This window comes from Berghia stephanieae, chromosome 8, assembly GCF_034508935.2.
Source record: "Berghia stephanieae isolate SIO BIC M18660-M18661 chromosome 8, UCSD_Bste_1.3, whole genome shotgun sequence".
Classification (NCBI taxonomy): Eukaryota; Metazoa; Mollusca; class Gastropoda; order Nudibranchia; family Aeolidiidae; genus Berghia; species Berghia stephanieae.
The window spans coordinates 27,330,176-27,350,175 of NC_088367.1; the positions used below are offsets into that span (position 1 = coordinate 27,330,176).

The 20,000-nt window shown below is 36.4% G+C and overlaps 1 protein-coding gene across 13 annotated transcripts in view; it reads left to right on the forward strand.

The window, feature by feature from the left end:
• The window catches only part of LOC144978448 (1-phosphatidylinositol 4,5-bisphosphate phosphodiesterase delta-4-like), a 162,803-nt gene that overhangs the window by 81,525 nt on the left and 61,278 nt on the right, over positions 1-20,000 (forward strand). Inside the window, exons 1-2 of one of the 13 annotated variants that reach the window (XM_078924534.1) lie at positions 12,554-12,667; positions 18,530-18,744. The exons of 9 other annotated variants lie outside the window; for them this stretch is intronic. In XM_078924534.1, coding sequence (XP_078780660.1) covers position 18,744 — 1 coding nt within the window. In that variant the 5' untranslated portion in view covers positions 12,554-12,667; positions 18,530-18,743. Of the gene's footprint in view, positions 1-12,553; positions 12,740-15,872; positions 15,964-18,529; positions 18,745-20,000 lie in introns of those variants that run through there. 3 more of the 13 variants (XM_078924535.1, XM_078924533.1, XM_078924536.1) reach the window with 3 other exon arrangements.

The window sequence follows — 20,000 nt, forward strand, 5'->3', positions numbered from 1 at the left end:
TAACACCTACTCCCTGAATAGACGCTTTGGCGGGTTTCTGTGCAGTGTTTTACATGGTTTGTTGGATTATTTAGATGCTATTCATACAAGCAATGGGGGGGGGGGGGGGCGCTTGCTCAGTTGGCATTGCACTCGTTTCACACGAAAATAGACCGAGATCGATCCCGGGTAAAATAGAACCCCCCCCCCCCCTCCCCGTCCACCCAGCAGTGATTTGATCCCTGGGTCACTTAGATCTGTTGAAAATATTCTTTGCGACGATTCAAAGGTAACAAACAATTGCTATTGTCTGTTTCACGCTATAGAAACCGGGATCAACTCCGGTTCCATTGGCCTCTAAGGACTAGTTCAGACGATTGAAATAATTAATAATATAAAGACAGACCTGCCTACTTGAAATTGTAAACAATCGTAGTTTCGATGAGTGATAGCACAGTGGATATTATACAACCTTTAAACAGTTCCACTTTGTCCTTCATATGTTAAAATAATGCTTTTAACTCCATTCTATACTGACTTTTTTTTTGCTTTGTCTAGTGAATGGTAAAACTCTGTCATATCTGCATCTGTCGCCTCTTCTGTTGGTGCATAAACTTGAATAATATTGGTGTCAACTACAGGTCCTCTTAGCTTAACCAGCAAAACTCTGTCTGAGATTGCTACGTGCCCTTTGTAAAATTTGGTTGATTGTGTAAATCACAAGAAGTCCTTATGGTAATGGGGGACCTAAATGCTAAGATTGGCAGAGGCAGAGATGGTGACATAATCGGACCACATGGACTCGGAGACAGAAATGAACGAGGAAACATCTGGGCAGATTGGTGTAGAACAAATAAATTAATGATTTCAAACACCTGGTTTCAACAACACCCAAGAAGAACCTGGACATGGCAATCACCAGGGGACAGAGCAAGGAACCAGATAGACTTTATAGCAGTATCATCAAGATTCAGAAATGGCATATTAAATTGCAAAACCTACCCAGGCGCCGATGTAGACAGTGACCATGTCCCAGTTGTTTGTACAGTAAGGATAAAGTTTAAAGCTATTCAGAGAACAGCTGGTAGAATAAAGAGGGATTACAGGTTATGCAAAGACAATGGCATACAAACAAAAATGAGAGAAGAATTTGAAAATGCACTCATGATACAAAGCCAAAGTGAACCTGATAACGAAAAATGTGAAAAACAATTTGATATATTCCAAAAGTGTGTCAAAGCAACTGCAGAAAAGCATTTACCAATAGCTCAAATAAACAGCAAAAAGGAATGGATGACAAATGAAATTCTAAACCTATTTGAAGAAAGACGAAAATGCAACAGAGGGTCTGCAGAATACCAAACATTGAACAACCACATTAAATCCAAATGCATCGAGGCACACGAGAACTATCTAGACTGGAAATGCTGCGAAATCGAAAGAGAATACAAACCCAACCCCCAACAAGCTCACCAAAGAATAAAAGAACTATCAGGGAAAAGGAAAAGCAAAGCAGCAGGAAGTTGTATCCAAAACAAACAAGGGGAACTGCTATTTGAAGAACAACATATAGAAAGCCGATGGGTAGAATACATAGGCGAACTGTACAATGATCCAAATAGAAATGAACCACCACTGAAATTCAAAGAACCATTAAGCGGACCAAACATCACCAAAAGTGAAATTGAACATGCCATGGAACGAATGAGGGATGGTAAAGCAACAGGCCCTGATGAAATATCTGTAGAGGTATTAAAAAGCCTAGGAGATCTAGCAATTGATGAACTTCACATATTATTCAACAATATATACAACACTGGGAAAATTCCAGAAGATCTCTGTAACTCTATTTTCATAGCAATACCAAAGAAAGCAGGTGCAGTCAGATGCGAAAATTTTAGAACTATAAGTTTAATAAGCCACATCAACAAAATACTGTTGCGTATAATTATCAACAGGCTAAGGAATAAGATTAACCCCGAAATCGCAGAAGAACAATATGGATTCCAACCTGACAGAGGGACAAGGAACGCAATATACCTCCTCCGTGTTTTAAGTGAAAGAGCTATACAGGTTCAGACCCCACTATACCTCTGTTTTGTCGACTACAAAAAAGCTTTTGATAGAGTACGCCACGAAGAAATACTAAAACAACTGCACTCCATTGGCGCTGATTAGAAAGACCTCAGACTCATGCAAACATTATACTACACCCAGCAGGCATCTATCAAAATCGGAAACTCTACAGGAAATTCCATTCCTATTAAGAAAGGAGTCCGTCAAGGGTGTGTTGCCTCACCAGATCTGTTTAATCTATACCAAGAAACAATCATGAGGGGCATAACTAATATGGAGGGAATAAAAGTAGGAGGTCACAACATAAATAATATAAGATACGCAGACGATACGGTACTCATTGCAACATCAGAAATCCAACTTCAAAAGATTGTTGACAAAGTGGTAGTAGATAGTGAAGCCAAGGGAATGGAAGTGAATATCACCAAAACGGAATGCATGGTAATACAGAAAAACCCCTAAAACAACAACACATGCAATATAACGATTCACGGCGAGCAACTTACCAACGTAGAAAGTTTTAAATACCTAGGTTCAATAGTGACAACAGATGGAAGATGTAACCGAGACATACGAGCAAGAATTACTCAAGCCAAACAGGCCTTCATGGACCTGGGAAACATTTTGAAAAACAAACAGATGTCGTTCGGGATTAGATTCCGAGTCTTGAAGTGCTACGTGTGGCCAATCTTGTTATACGGATGCGAAAGCTGGACTACAAATGCAGAAACACAAAAGAACATTGAAGCTTTTGAAATGTGGTGCTTGAGAAGGATGCAGAGAATATCGTATACTTCACACAAAACGAACGAAGAAGTGCTAAAACAAACATACCAACAAAGGAAACTAATGCCCTTAATAGCGGATCGACAACTATCCTTTTTCGGACACATAGTAAGGAAAGATAAGAATGAATACCTGGCAAGTTGTGGAAAAATACCTGGTAAACGCGCCCGGGGGAGACAAAGAAAAACACTCATAGACCAACTGAAGGGCTTCACCAACCTAACAATCCAAGAGCTGTTTGAAAAAGCAAGAGACAGGGAGGAATGGAGAGATAATTCATGCAGTATCCAAAGCCTGGACCAGGCATGGAACCTAGAAGAAGAAGAATACTGACTTTGACACCAGAACATCGTTTACAATCTGTTTTATTGAAGTATCCTAATATATTTTTCCGATCAGTGCCAAAAATCCGTAATATTTACGAAATTTTCGTAGTAGTAGGCAGGTCTGATAAAGATATCTGAAATTGAAAATTTTACGACAAAACCTTTAAGAATCCATCGTTACAATGTTAACAATGATGAATGATAAAGTGAGTCTCTCCATGAAATTAGATACGAGTAGAAACCATGAGGCGATGTATTCGCCTCCTTACGTTCCATTAACATCATGATGTATCGCAGATACTACCAGTGGCTCCGGATCGAACTCCGATCCAGCGATTGATTAGGCCTCTGGGAAATCGATGGTTTCACATTGCCATGTCATTCATATCTTTGAAGGAAAAAGAGGGGCATGAAAGAATAATGAGGCGAGGTGCGGAGGTATGAGAGACCAACGATGTAATTAACTGATTCGACTCTCTGATGTCTTAATTTTTGTATGTGGGCTTTTGAACTCGACTTGTTTGTGAACCATAAATCAGCGTGTCTCAGCGGTACGGTCTTTGCTTCGTACCCGAAAGGTACCGAGTTCGATCACCCACCGCGCTCTGTGGCCTTGAGCAAGTCCCCTCGCCCTCGCTCACTTTGTGGCGCTGCAATAATCTAACACTCATTATTGTGAAACAAAGCAATAACCTAACACCATCCCACATTACACAAATGTACCGTGAATGGGGTGACTAAAGCCAGTTGGGCTGACCAAGCCCCCCCCCCCCCCCGATTGAAAATTATTATTAGATTAATTATTCATCCCCCTCCTCCTCTTTCTCCTAATACTCCTTCTTACTCCTCCTCCTCCTCCTCCTCCTCCTCCTCCTCCTCCTCCAACCCCTCATCCCCCTCCCCCTCCTCCTCTTCCTCCTCTTCTTTTTCTTCTTCTTCTTCTTCTTCTTCTTCTTCTTCTTCTTCTTCTTCTTCTTCTTCTTCTTCTTCTTCTTCTTCTTCTTCTTCTTCTTCTTCTTCTTCTTCTTCTTCTTCCCCTCCCCCTCCGACTCCTCTTCCTCTTCCTCTTCTTCTTCTTCTTCTTTTTCTTTTTCTTCCCCTCCTCCTCCCCCACCTTTCCCATTCTTCTCCGTTCCTATTCTTCTTCTTCTTCTTCTTCTTCTTCTTCTTCTTCTTCTTCTTCTTCTTCTTCTTCTTCTTCTTCTTCTTCTTCTTCTTCTTCTTCTTCTTCTTCTTCTTCTTCTTCTTCTTCTTCTTCTTCTTCTTCTTCGTCTTCTTCTTCTTCTTCTTCTTCTTCTTCTTCTTCTTCTTCTTCTTCGTCGTCGTCGTCGTCGTCATCGTCGCGTCCTCCTCCTCCTCCTCCTCCTCCTCCTCCTCCTCTTCTTCCTCTTCTTCTTCTTCTTGTTCCTCTTCCTCTTGTCTTCCTTCTTCACTCCTTCACTACTTCATTGTCCCTCATACATATTCTATAAAGAATCCTGAGGCAGTAGATTCGATTCCGTTATTCTCAGTATTGTGAAAGTCACGAATCGCGAGACTCGTCTATTAGGTTTGGATCACACCACAGAAATCTGTGGATCACGCAAACGTCAGAACGTGCACGCCCTTATATTCAAGCACCTTGTATTATCGGTCGTGTTTGTCCAGTCAAGTGTGTCGGAATTCATGTAGAAACGTCAACAATTACACATCTGTGTGAATTCGCACTAAGTCTCCGTTAGAGACTCATAGTCAGTCATAAGTATTACATATACCTTTGTCTCCCTCATTGGGCAAGTTTTGATTTGGTATTGTTTTGGGTCAATTTTGTTTTCTTTTGTTCTGTCAAGTAAGCCGGGATGTATCTAGACTTGATGTGGACAGTTTCAAGTTAATTTTGCAATTTAGCTGTCAAATACTGTTTCGTGAAAATATATATAGATAAGTAAATAACTAAATGATAGTAATAATAATAATAATAATAATAATAATAATGATAATAATAATGATAATAATAATAATAATAATGATAATAATAATAATAATAATAATAATAATAATAATAATAATAATAATAATAATAATAATAATAATAATAATAATAATAATAATAATAAATAATCAGGGACGGCTGGTAATAATGGGCAGGGTGGGCAAATACCAGCCTGTTTTTTTCAAGTTATAAGCTGTATTACCAGGTCCGAAATAATCTAATCTAAATTAGATAATTTCAAAAGTTACTACTTAAACTTGATACTTCGTACTGAAATCAATTTGTGTGTATTTTTGATAGATTGCGAATGACCATGCACCCCGTAATGCATAAACCAGGATACGCTCCTGTTCTTTTTATCAACCCCCCCCCCCCCCCTCCCCTCCCCAACCACTCCACTCCGCCCACATCGTCATCTCATCGTCACGTCGCCTGACGGTGAACTAACTCCGATTTTTGCTGTCTGGCCTCTCTAGTACTAGGTCGGGCTAATTCAAATGAGCCCACCTTAATAACCAGTGAACACTGAATAGAGCTTTTGGCAAACGAACTTTTTCTTATTTATTGCCTTACTTGTGCTGGTACCATTGATGTAATGACTTTGGGAAGGTTCCAGTATTGAATTAAATTTATTAACTTACTAATATTATATCAATTTAGTATTAATTTGTGTTGTTTTTATATATTTGTTTATCCATTTAAATTATTTCTTTTTTTTCTCGTTTTCTTTAAGTACTTCTCAAAACTCATTTATTTAAATTGTTTTCTTATTTGTTTTTTGTTGTTTTTTTGTTTTTGTTTTTTAACAAATTAATTTGTTAGTTCTTTTTTTAATTATTCTTAAAGTAATTACCGCTGTATTTTTATTGCCAGACTAAATAATTTTGCAAAACAATGTAATTTTCTATTGTATTTCCTCTAATAAAACAAAACATTTTATTCAAAAGTCACGACTAAATAAATATTAATACAACCACCATTTTGGTTTTCTCAACAATTGAATTAGTATACGAGAAATACTCTTCTGAGTAAGGAGAGAGTTGAATTCTAAGTTATAGAGGAAATAAAGACGTTTAAAGGAAGGGTGGGCAGATTCCGTACTTGCCCGTCCTGAAGCTAATACATACATAAGATAGTTCGCGACGAAGAGGCGGGAAGCTAGGGGTTGGTTGGGGAAGGAGCATAGCACTCTTGTATAGATAGCACTGGGAAGGAGTAAAGATAACACGGTCGTTATTGTGATAGTATAACGAATGCATGAGGAGAGATTGATAACATTCTTTTGTCTTAATTGTATTGTGTGAATTATTGGCGAAAGCCTAAGATTAAATAAACTTTGTAATATCGTATGGTGGTAACCATCATTGTCGACGACATCGTGGTTGTCATCATCATCATCATCATCATCATCATCATCATCATCATCATCATCATCATCATCATCATCATCACCATCATCAAAATCAACAACAACAACAACAACAACAACAACAACAACAACAACAACAACACAATATTAACAACAAGTACAACAATCGTCTCCACAACTATCATTCTAACCAACAGCACCACCAAAACCACTATCATAATTACATCCTCCCTCACCGCCTCGTCTTCCTCCTCCTCCTCCACCACCACCACCACCGCTACCACTATTCCAACCACTACCACCACCGGCACAATCATTCTAACCACCAAGACAGCAGTAAAAATGATGCAATTTCAGCTCTGAATGAAACTCGAGTCATATCGCTGTTGTTGCTTCTCGATGAAAACTTTAAGGTTACTACATACTACTGAAAACCAGTAATGTAACAGAAATATTAATCTCGCCGTTGAGGGATTAAAGCATCTCTTTAATTTTTCGAGTGAACGAAATGGACTTCTATTGTCAAGGTGTTGTCGCATTATGTCTCGTCGCTTTAGTTTTTAGTTGTATTCTCTTTCGTGATTATTTTTTGATTACGTTTGGAATAATTAAAATCTACTGGTATTGTCATTTCATTGTGAATGTGATTATTTGTGGTTGAAATATTTTTTTTAAAGGTGAAAAAAAAATTATAATTAAAAAAAATAAATAAATAAATAAATTATATATATATATATATATATATATATATATATATATATATATATATATATATATATATGACCGGATCATCTTTGCCCAACCACTGTAAATAGGCTAGAACCGCCAATAATAATAACTATTTTAATGATAACAATGATATTAAAAATAATAATGATGATGATGATGATGATGATGATGATGATGATGATGATGATATAATAATGATGATGATGATGATATACTGATGGTGATAATAATAATAATAATAATAATAATAATAATAGTAGTAGTAGTAGTAGTAGTAGTAGTAGTAGTAGTAGTAGTAGTAGTAGTAGTAGTAGTAGTAGTAGTAGTAGTAATGATAATAATAATTTGAGAATGGTTGTAGGCCTCCACTTTTCCGTGTTTATTATCGCAATATTTCTTAACCCTTTTTTTTAAATGTGCATTAATTTCTCCTCTTCACTTAAGTCGAGCAAAGTGATGACAATGCTTTCTTTGTGGATCGAAATCGTACAAAGAATCTCTATTGATAGGGTCTATCTATTTATGAATTATAAAGTATTTGAACAGTTCCTCCTCGTCTATATTATTACATAAGAATCTGTGTGTGATAAAGTGTTTAAACACAAGCGTAGTTCTAAATTCGTAATCTGCCTTTATCAACAGACTTGGGATAATGGAATGTTAGTACTATTATTACTATTCTGGTCACATCCCATTTCACATTGTGGGCTCATCGTGTTTTGATATGAACCATATTATATTATGTACTGAAAGCGTGTTAATGTTCCCCCCCCCCCCCCCATCTCTCTCTCTCTCTCTCTCTCTCTCTCTCTCTCTCTCTCTCTCTCTCTCTCTCATATCTATCTATCTATCTACCTACCTACCTATCTATCTATTAATGTATCTATCTATATATCTAACTATCTATCCCTCTATCAGTCTCTCACTCTCTTTCTTTTAGCTTGTTCTCTTTTCACCACACAAATAGGTGACGAATGAGCTTTTAAAGCATAATTTTTCAGAGACGTCGTATCTAGATAGCTGTCTCGTTGGATTGAATTATTCTTCGTCCATTTCTGTAATGGATCTCAGAAATCTCAGCCAACGATATTATGCACCACGTCAACTTACCTCTGTCCCCTTTTACAGTGAATAACTAACAATGTGAAATTGAATGTAAGCTTCAATTTAATATACGAAGTCAGATAAAATGGACGTTTCGGGTTTCCCCTTTATCAACAAAACAGGATGAATGAAAGTTTCATTCAACCCGTTTTGTTGATAAAGGGGAAACCGGAAACGTCCATTTTATCTGTTTTCGTATATTTCATTAAAGCTTACATTCAATTTCACATTGTTATTTATTTTATCGAGCTTCGAGCAGCAGCACCATTTACATTATAGTACCCTTTACAGTGAATGGTTACCACTTCAACTTTTAAATGGCCATATAGCATCAAAATAAAAAGAGACATATAATATTCCTTTTACTTATGTCCAGGGGGTGGGGTATGTATTTAGGGATCTATTAGATAGTATGTCTATTCTACGGGAAGACTGAAATAACCCAAACGTTAGCCACTAAGAGCCGTGAGGGGGGGGGGGGGGGGAGGGGATTTGAACTCGATTCCTTTCTTTGGGTACGCACCAAAGACCATACAACTGTGGGGTTCGATTCTACTCCAATCTGGTAACGGACAAACCGTTTTTAACAAGACTTTATTAAACGTAATGAGAAAGACGGAAACATATTTAGGGAGTTTCGTCAATGACGCAATGATAGATATAAACTCAAGTTGCATGAGTCAAACATAGATCTACTCTTACAATTTAAAATAATAAAATAAATAAAACTCCCTTTATTCGTCCCACAGGAGAAATGTTTCTCCAGGGTCTATTCCAAGGGGAGACTGGAATAACCCAGGCATCTGCGGCAGTGCAGCGCCGCGATTGAATTTAGCTAGGGCGAGATGACTTGCTCAAGGCCACGCAGCGCAGCGGCGGGTGATCGAACTTGGTACCGTCCGGGTACGAAGTAAATTCCGTACTCATGAACATCGCTGCCCCCTCTTCAGACGACTGGTTAGATATAGAAAGTGTAGTCCTTCAGAGCCATAAAACCCATACGACCGGAGTTTATCCCGATTTTTATAATGTGAAACGGACAATAGCAATTGCTTGCTACCCTTTCTTTGGATAGGACGCTAGTCTATGGCCAGATATAGCAGACCCAGCTAACCAGTAACTGCTGGGTGGACAAGGGGGAATCGAGGAAAAAAATCTCGACTGCACCCGGGATCGATCTTGGACCCTTCTTTACGTGTGAAGCGAGTGCTTTACCAACTGAACTATCAGGACCCTCACATTATATAATATTATGCTTTGATATAAAATAATCATCAACAAAACCTCAATATTATTACCTAAATATTGTATAACATGATTAGCTGCTAATATCTGATTCGTCTTCATTCCCACCGATATAATTGACTTATTGTGATGCCATTGCCCGCCGTTGTCTGTGTATTCTCTGGAGACCTACTGGATCATCAATCGGGGAAACGGAAACGAAAGATCTCAAGGGAATCTCTCCTCCACAATCCTCTCCCCTCCTCTTCCCATGCTCTTTCTCTCTCTCTCTCTCTCTCTCTCTCTCTCTCTCTCTCTCTCTCTCTCTCTCTCTCTCTCTTTCTTTCTTTCTTTCTTTCTCTTTCCCTCTCTCCCACCCCCCCCCCCTCTTTTCTTCTCTTTATAGCCAAAAATAAAAGGCATAAGGTAATTTTACACGTTTCGTGGAGAGAAAAATGAAAATTGTTTCCGACTGCACGCAAAATCACAATATCATATATCTGATCACTTTAGTTTTAACTCCACTTTTCAGCATCTGGTTCACCTCGGCATAATACCCCCCCCCCCCCCCACCAAAGACTTTTTAAAAACCGGAGCATTTATATAGCGCAATATCGACTACTGTCCTCGAAACGCTTCACAAGGGATCCCTAGCCAATAGCAAAACTTAACATGTAGGACGAGACACTACGCCTGTTAGTCGAAATTACATTTTTTTTCTTCTCCCGGTCAGGTACTCATTTAACACCTGAGTACGGTGCGAGAGAATGTAAGTAAAGAGCCTTTAACAAGGACTCAAGTGTGCGGCGCTCAGAGTGGGACTTGAATCCTGGTCCTTCCGCTTCGAAGGCGAGTGCCATAGCACAAGACCACCATAGTCGCACATATCTAATACCGATGGGTCATAATATAATAATATTATATTTTGGACATGAATAAAATTCTACCTCCACAAATGAAAATCGATTTCGACTTCACACACAACGCAGAAATTAAGCAAAATTACGACCCCCCACCCCTCCCACCAACCGAGTCTAATCTAATACATACGCCCCCCTTCCCCCCACCCCTCCCCCAACAAGTCTAATCTGTACCTGTCAATGGTGGTGGACTGACATGCCGATCCGATCATAGAATCCAAATAACTGATTCTGGCCCTCTGCCTCCAATGTTGACACATTGTCGTATGAATAGATAAGTCTATGAAGGCCGTACCTGTTGCCTTAAGGGAATAATCCAGAAAAGTGGTTTTAAAACGCGCCATCTATCTATCTATCTATCTATCTATCTATCTATCTATCTATCTATCTATCTATCTATCTATCTATCTATCTATCTATCTATCTACCTATCTATCTATCTATCTATCTATCTATCTATCTATCTATCTATCTATCTATCTATCTATCTATCTATCTATCTATCTATCTATCTATCTATCTATCTATCTCTATCTATCTATCTATCTATCTATCTATCTATCTATCTATCATATCTATCTATCTATCTATCTAATCTATCTATCTATCTATCTATCTATCTATCTATCTATCTATCTATCTATCTATCTATCTATCTATATCTATCTATCTATCTATCTATCTATCTATCTATCTATCTATCTATCTATCTATCTATCTATCTATCTATCTATCTATCTATCTATCTATCTATCTATCTATCTATCTATCTATCTATCTATCTATCTATCTACCTATCCATCTATCCATCTGTCTGCCTATCTATCTTTCTTTGTCAATCGGTCTGTCTATGTATTTCTCTAAATGTCTGTCTAATAAAGTGTGGGGGAAAAAAAACCCAACTCATTTTAAAACTTTTTGCCTGAAAACTCCTCGTTCAAATATCGATTTATTAAAATGACCCTTATCTTTGCAAAGTTCCAGGTTTGAGAAGTTTTTTTTTTATGTTGGTGTTGTTGTTTTTGGGTTTGCTCTTTTTTTGTTTGTTTTTTTTTTTTTTTTTTTTGTTGTTTGTTTTTTTTTTTTTTTTTTTTTTTTTTTTTTTTTTTTTGACATGTCATTTTAATCAAGCGATCGGTATTTAATGGACAAGGTTTATGTCCGGAAATTTTTTAATGTTGTTTTTTCATAGTACGGGAGTATTGGAGGTGTTGACTTAAAGGGGGCTTTGGGCTTTGGGCTCGCGGTAAATAGAGTCCACTGAGATACCCTGACTAAACACCTCATTTCTCAAATTGTCTAGTATTTAGTAAACGTTTAGTTAGATGTCGATATATTAAGCTGACCCCCAAGTTGTCAAAATTGTCATTGGGGATTTTCGGCTTTGGGGACTTTTTGACAATTTTGACACTTAAAGAAAAAATCTCATAAACTTGAACATTTATATAGCGAAATATTCACTGGGCATGCTCAATGTGCTTTTTATGGGATCCATACCAAACAACAACACTTAAAATGTCGGACAAGAAATGACGCCTTTTAGGCAGGCGATGTTACATTTTATTTTTCGACAGAGACAACGCTGGCTGTTAACGGTCTGGAACTAATTTCACACATGAGTACGGTGAGAGAATGTGAGTAAAGAGCCTTTTTTTTCCAAAGACTCTACAATGCACTTCTCAGAGCCGAACTCTAACCTTTGACATTCCTACCGTTGGTGAGTGTCTTGCTACAAGAGTTCATAGAAGGCTTATCTTAATGGACCGATCTTTGAAATAAACGTTTTCTAGCCATTTTTTAAATAAAAGTGTTTTGTCAGTGTAAAGCAATATACCAAACACTACATTATCTACATACTTTGCACTAAGCCGAGATTTCTTTACCTCGCTGAGGTGAAGTTAAAAAAATAAAAGGTGGGAAGGGGGAGGGGGTGGCTCTGTGCTGATTTTTGCTTGTTGTCATTCGGGCCCAGTGAGCATAAGTAATCAAGTACGCCCTGTGCTATATTATGATAAGTAAGTAAGCGGCTAAGTCAGTAAATCGTTCTGGTTAAACTGCTGACTGTGTCGTGGCAGAATCTATTCGTTGTGAAATGTTTTGGGAAGGAATTTTCGATCTATTGAGTAGAATTTAATTGATCGATTGTCAGGTGGCATTGATTTTTATGATCGGATTTATACAGGTGTTGTGATGTTTACCGTTTATAATTAGATTTGGATTTCATTTGTTTGTTTTGTTTGTTTTTTACATTCACGTATGTTGTGTGAGGTTTTAGTTTATGTTGTCTGGAAATATTGCATAAAACAAGTTGATAATATCGTGTATTTAATTCTTTTATTTTACTTTTTGGCTTTTCAAACTTTTCAAGAAAACGTGATATTGAGAGTAGATCTGAATATTATTAAGCTGCCTTGCAGTGGGCAGTGTCCTTTTTAACTCCTCATTCCATGCATTACTTTATATATATATATATATATATATATATATATATATATATATATATATATATATATATATACATATATATATATATATTATATATATATATACGATTATATATGTATATATATGTATGTATGTATGTATGTATGTATGTATGTATGTATGTATGTATGTATGTATGTGTGTATGTATGTATGTATGTATGTATTAGCTAAAGCTTGTGCTATAATATTGTTATAAGTGAAGTGCTGGCTAAATTCGTTGAGGCTAAATTGTTGACTGTTATGGGAAGGTGGATTCGTTGTGACGTGATTTTGGAAGGACTTTTCTGTGTTTTGGGTGACATCAATATTCAAGACCGGAAAATTGTTCAAGTGTTACGAAGTTCAGAGATTTCATTCTGTTTTAATCAAACTTAACTATCTCTGATCGCAGGTATCGATTTGTTGAGAGAATGCGATTAACAACCGGATTACTTTTTTTTAACGTTTGCACTCTATGCGAATTTCACGACCTCAATTTGTACTATCTATATACCAGTGGTTCTGAAACTTTTCCGAAAATTTTTATCAGCTGCCCCATATGAAATTTTGGACCGTCTGTCGGTGCTCAACTTAAGACTTTGATAGACCAGTGAATGCAGTGTGCATGACAAAGCGCACTGCTCTTCATTTAGAAGAGGCTGCTTTCATTCAAAAGCTATCTGATTATGTATCAATTAGATTTTCGCCTTGACATGAATGGAAATTACTATCTACCTTGTGTTTTAAAATTATGTATCAATAATAGTAAAATTAACCAACCTTTTTGCATTCCCTCCCTAAAAGGCTTAGCAAGGTCCACCCCCCCCCCTCCCCAGTTTGAGAAGCAATGCCGAAGTCTCAAATTTTGGCAGTTTTTGCCCAAATGAGGATGGTTTGAATTGTTCGATATTCGAAGACCGTATCTTTAAATACATCTGTTGCACAGTACGACAGTTAACGGGTTAAAAGGCTAAATAAGTTAATCCTACTCATTATATTACTGCTTATATATTGTATGAGTATTTAATTTCCTGTGAGATTATTAGGGAGAAATTATCGATTAAAAATTGACTTGATTTATCGACAACTCGATATGTGGTGATGACCTTCATGATTGAAATCTGTACAAGTGTTTTGAAGTTTTAAGTTTGTCTTTTAGCTTCAATCTAGCTTGGTTGCCCAGGGGGCCGAGATAAACCAAAAAGTGCTACTTTTTCGCTAGGTGGGGTCCCCTTGACACCCCCTACCCCTTTCTCTTTGTTCTATATTAATCCAAGTAAGCAGCTAAGTAAATTATTATTCTAGTTGAACTGCTGATTGTGCTTTATGGGGATTTATTCATTGTAAAACTGTTTTGGGAAGGATTTTTCAATTGAAGAGTGGTTTTTCCAAAACTCCCTAACTCCGTTTTTCCCCATTTTGAGATATTGAGGATTATTTCCCCTATAATTTCTCATTCGGTATATTATTTTATCATATTTTAACGTCCAGTCTACACAAATCTAAGGAAGTTATTGTGGCATTAGATGCTTAAAATAAAATTTACATTTCAATTTATCTCATGGACGGAAAGTAAAGAAATCGATTAGCGAGTTTTGGAAAACCGGCCTTCAATCGGCTTTCAACTTTGATTGTTATGGACGGACCTGCTCTATTTCACAAGTGTTTGAGGTTTGATTTGTGTGTGTGATTCTCGGTATGTATTGCTCTACTCTGGAATAACACGTATTTAAAATTTTGGCCTGTAATTCGTTCTTCAAATATCGATCGAGTAAATGAGGCTCGTTTTAATCGATCGATATTTTAAGGACGACTTTTCTGGCCTATTATTTTTAAACATGTTTTTTTTTTTCCACTGTACTGCAATGTAGGGAATGCGTTTAACATAATTTAGTCTATTGATTTGATATCGTTCCATTATTCCATTACCTGGAGCAAATAAATGGCTGTCGCCCGGTTTGGGGATCGTAATGTGCCCGGTCCTATCCATGCAACATTAATAATTGATCTAGAATGCCCTTTGCTATTGTAAGAGACCAGCTATATAAGTAAGTCGATCTAGGTCTAGTTAAGTGCGTTGTGCGAGATGTTCAATGAGAAATAATTTTAGGAAGGAGTTTGGATCTAATCCACCGATTGATGACCTGGTGATTTCGAAGATCCGATTTTGTACAGGTCGACGTGTACATACATATATATATATATATATATATATATATATATATATATATATATATATATATATATATATATATATATATATATGAAGGTCTGATAAACCAGATACTCTCAAACTAATGCAAAATATTATCCGTTACCGCAATGTTGAATCGAGCCCATCAAAGAGTTCGTTTAGCAGACCTGCTAATATGTTCACGATGTTAATAATGCACTGTTTTCTAATTGCGTTTTATAATGATGATGATGATAATAATAATTATAATAATAATAGTAATAATAATAATAATAATAATAATAATAATAATAATAATAATAATAATAATAATAATAATAATAATAATAATAAGAAGAAGAAGAAGAAGAAGAAGAAGAAGAAGAAGAAGAAGAAGAATGTCTTTATTGTCCTCAAAACAGTGGCAATTTGTCGTTTGGTTACACGTTTATAACAATATTATATAGAGTGCACACATAACCATTCATAGTTACCATAGTTCATTGATGTAAATAATATTACACATTATTCCAAAACCTGGAATACGACTATGTATTCTGTCCCGTAGTTGGGTTGGTTGCATTACCTCCTCCAGTCCAGTACATACAATACTATTTGATCAAGCGCGCCCTATTCAGTGATATTGAAGTAAGTTGGGGCTTAATAAGTAAATCGTTCTGGTTTATGCCTGTGCTGCTGTAGGCGTGGCTATTCATCGTGAAATTTATGTTTGAAATAATTCTGGATCTAGACTATGTGGCTATATTCATTGTGAAATTTATGTTTGAAATAATTCTGGATCTAGACTGCATTCATTCATTGACAGTCCGGGGGTGACTGGTAACACATTTGATTTCAGATATTAGATATTGGTGGTACCAAGTGTTTTGAAATTGATTATGATGAGATTTTCTGTTGTTTTGGTGATTTTGTTTTCGTGATTTAGACTTATGATGTTTTGAAACACCTTTTGCTGGGTCTTGTTTCTTTATTGGTTTCTGTATTTTTGAGATAATGCATTTAAAATTTGGTTCGCTTTTCCCTACTTTACTAGTAAATATGAACTTTTTGACAAGATGACAAGTTTTAGGCTGTTCAATATTATTAGTGTTAATCGTAAAAAAAAAAGTCATGAACAAAATTTAATAACACCGTAGATAGCTCTTAAATTATAAAGATTAGAGTCATTTTAATCGATCGATACTTAATTTGAAGGACAATTTTTCTGGTCAAAACTTTAAAAACTTGTGGGGGGGGGGGGGGGGGGGGGGGAATGTTCAGAGTAGGACAGAAATAATTTATCCACATTGTTTAACTGATTGCTTAAGTCATTTTATGACATTCGGATGCCTTAATTTGAAGCTTACTGGACAGGCTCGAGACTCAAGCAAAAAGACTAGAGTCAAAGTCTGCTAGATTTTGATTTTGATTCGACCCCTCTGCACACCCATAAGTGATTAATTGAGTAACTGTTGCTGTTAGCTCTGGCGGAAAGTACTTAACAATATGTTCATACCACTATTAAAAGGTATCAAGCGTTACTGTCCAGTTCGCCCTACGATAAAAAAAAAACGAGTCTATTGGCGCCGGTGGATTATTAATGCTCAGATAAGGTTATATTTTCCCAAGCCAAATAATTATGTAATACAATCCTCGGGATGTTTCCCCCTTTATCCCCTTTACCTCCATCATGCTCTATTTGGATGACAACATGATTACACCTAAATGTCAATATGGCCTTTTAAACCAGTTTTACACTGTCATACTGGAGGTCCCGAAAACTCAGTTGGTAGAGCACCCACTTTACACGTAAAGGGGTTGAAATCGATCCCGGGTGAAGTAGATTTTTTTTCTGAGCCCCGATCCACCTATCAATGATTGGCGTAGCTGTGAGTCTTTCAGATTTGACAGAAAGTTCTTGGGGTAGACTAGCGTCCTATCCAGCCAAAGGGTAAAGCAATTGCTGCTGTCCGTTTCACACAGAAACTGGAATAAACTCCGGCTTCATCGGCCTAATGGTTCTGAAGGACTACCTTTTTTTTACACTGCCAAAATCTATTTTACATTCTGGCCAGATAACTTTCACTTCAAATATCTACCAATTAAAAAGACCCTCGACCTAGCTAAAAAAAAAAGAAACCTGAGACTTGGAGGAGTGTACGCCCTTCCCCCCCCCCCCCGCGTCCTAAAAAGAATCCTGAGCTTGTGCCTAGATGTGGCTTTTTATGTGGTCTTCAAATAGATGCATGGCTAGATCAATCATGGAGGCTACTTCTGTTACCTTTTTAAAATTGAGCTCAATTTGTCTTACCTTTCTTGTGTACATTTGACTTCATATTTACAATATGTTGGATAACCCATCATTCTATTTTTTCTGGCGTTGAAATGACCTAAAACTTTTTAGGAAAAGTGTCGCCAGTGACATATTGATAGATTGCTCATGCAATCTACTTCTATTCCCTGTTGAGCTAGTCCTTTGCCTTGTATTTTCTTGGGCATATTTAACTGCAGATCTATAATAATATGTTGGCAGTCTCTTTTTGCTGGCGCCAAAATGACCCGAAAACGTCGGCAGTGCTGCAAGCCCTTACAAACGGAGAGAAAATAAACAAGACAAATACAAAAACAACAATCAAAAACATTAGGAAATGACTGCGCGAACCATACCGCCACCAACCCCTAATTGTTTAACTCTTTTTTAGTTGGAATAAAGAAAAGTGCCCTGCCATCCTCAATCCATTAGCCAATCAATGAATCAATAACAGTGCCGTATAACAACAGTGTGGCGAACACGTTCAACCTTCAATTCGTCGATAAGATGTATCGATAGTTGATATCTCAATCCTATAGTATTTAATAGGTACTATTTTGCTTATTATTGAACGCACAGTCATTGTTTTAATAATGTCTATATTTTTTTGTTGGTCCCGGCGGTTTTCTGATGAAATTTACTGTTGATGTCACTAAACTGCTTATCGTTGTTTCAGATAGAAAATAGTAGAAAAGTCCACGTCATATTCTCGCTCTACCGACTAGGCTATGTCTGCCTGTTTTAATTAGTTGAAATCTTTTGATAAGCAAAACTAGTTATCATTTTACGGTACAACTTATTGTGAATTTCAACAATGAAATTGCGATATTTCATTTTATGATTTTTTAAAGACTCGTTTGGATAATATGTCTCTCATATAATTCGTTAACAGATTCTTTACATAATCAAGACTAAAATATTGTGTTAAAAGCATTCTCTCTTCAGACAGTAAAATTTGAAATTAATAGATATCTCGATAAATAGAAAACAAGTTTCATTTTTCATTCTGGTCTATTATATTAAGTACAAGTTATGTGATTACTCTGTTCTATTAAAAGTACATATTATTATGTGATTACTCTGTTCTATTATAAGTACATATTATGTAATTACTTGATTTGAGACCATTACTCTGTGACTTACGTATATTTAAATACATCAGTATAACTTCATGCACTCAGACTTGTGATCAGAAATGGTGTTGTTATAAATATTATTCTTTACCTGTGTGTGTGTTGGATTAGTAATTCGATAGACTTCTCTACTGCCTTTGATTACCTTTGCTGGGATTACCTACGACATCAAGACAAGTAAGTAAAACGCTGACAATAATAAGTAGAGTTAATAAACGCAATTTTATGGGCACAGTGTAACATGAGCTGCTTTGTGACTTCCATTCGAAGTGTACTAATATACAGGTCCGATGTTATGGGTATATTGGTGTAGTAGAAATAGTCTTAAACCAACGCAAAATATTGTCCGATACAACGATGTTAAAGTAAGGCGATACATAATATGTATATATATTTATATATATATATATATCCTTTCTTTAAAAAATATAGCATTGTGGAGAACATTGTGCTTATTTGAGTCAATAAAAAAAAAGATACGGCGCACAACTCTACAGAAATATTTGAAGATTAGAAATGTATTTTTTACAGATAGATAAACAGATAAATTGATTTCCTTTTATAATTTAAAGTCAGTTTGAAAGTTCGTTGAGTCACACAGATATCATAAAATATGTACCGACGACACTAACACTCTTAAAATCAACCAATTTCGTCACTGTAAAAAGTTGTCAGTTTGCGTCATCTATTTATGACATCAAGTATTATTATTACTTCCGTTGTGTTGTTGATTTAGCGGTGATCAGTGTTGTTATGTAGTGGTATGTTCTAATTGCGTGTATGTTTGTGTGTATGTGTGTATGTGTGTTTGTGTGTGTTGTGTGTGGTCTATACATGTGTGTGTGTGTTGGCATTTTTCAGCAAATCGTGGCATTCATAGTGATATTATTCACTTGATCACATGAAGGTATTCCGATTTACACAAATTTTAAACAAGTTTCACCGATTAACAACGTCAACTAACATTACTGCTGATAATACAGTCGTTTTTATGCCATCGATGTGATAATAATTATTGCCCTGGGAAATATTTAATTAAACGTCGGCAAACTGTCAATTGTGTCTGTCTAGCTTCTAGCCCGAACAAACTTGATATTTTTCGCGTCTGCTTCAGATTTTCATTTGACCTCACATAAGTTAGGTAAAGGGGAGACATTCCGAAAGCTCCTACATCCCCAGTATTCTTTCAATTTGTATTTTCACCGTTGATCTTTTGTCATGCGTTTATTTATTCAATTTGTCATCATATAGATTTGTGAGGATTTCTTTTTCTATTAGGGTTAGTCATGTCTTAGTAAAGGTGCTAGGGGGGAGACATTCCGAAAGCTCTTGCATCCCCAGTATTCTTTCAATTTGTATTTTCACCTTAGATCTTTTGTCAGGCGTTTATTTATTCAATTTGTCATCATAAAGAAGCATTTTAAAAACTCTAA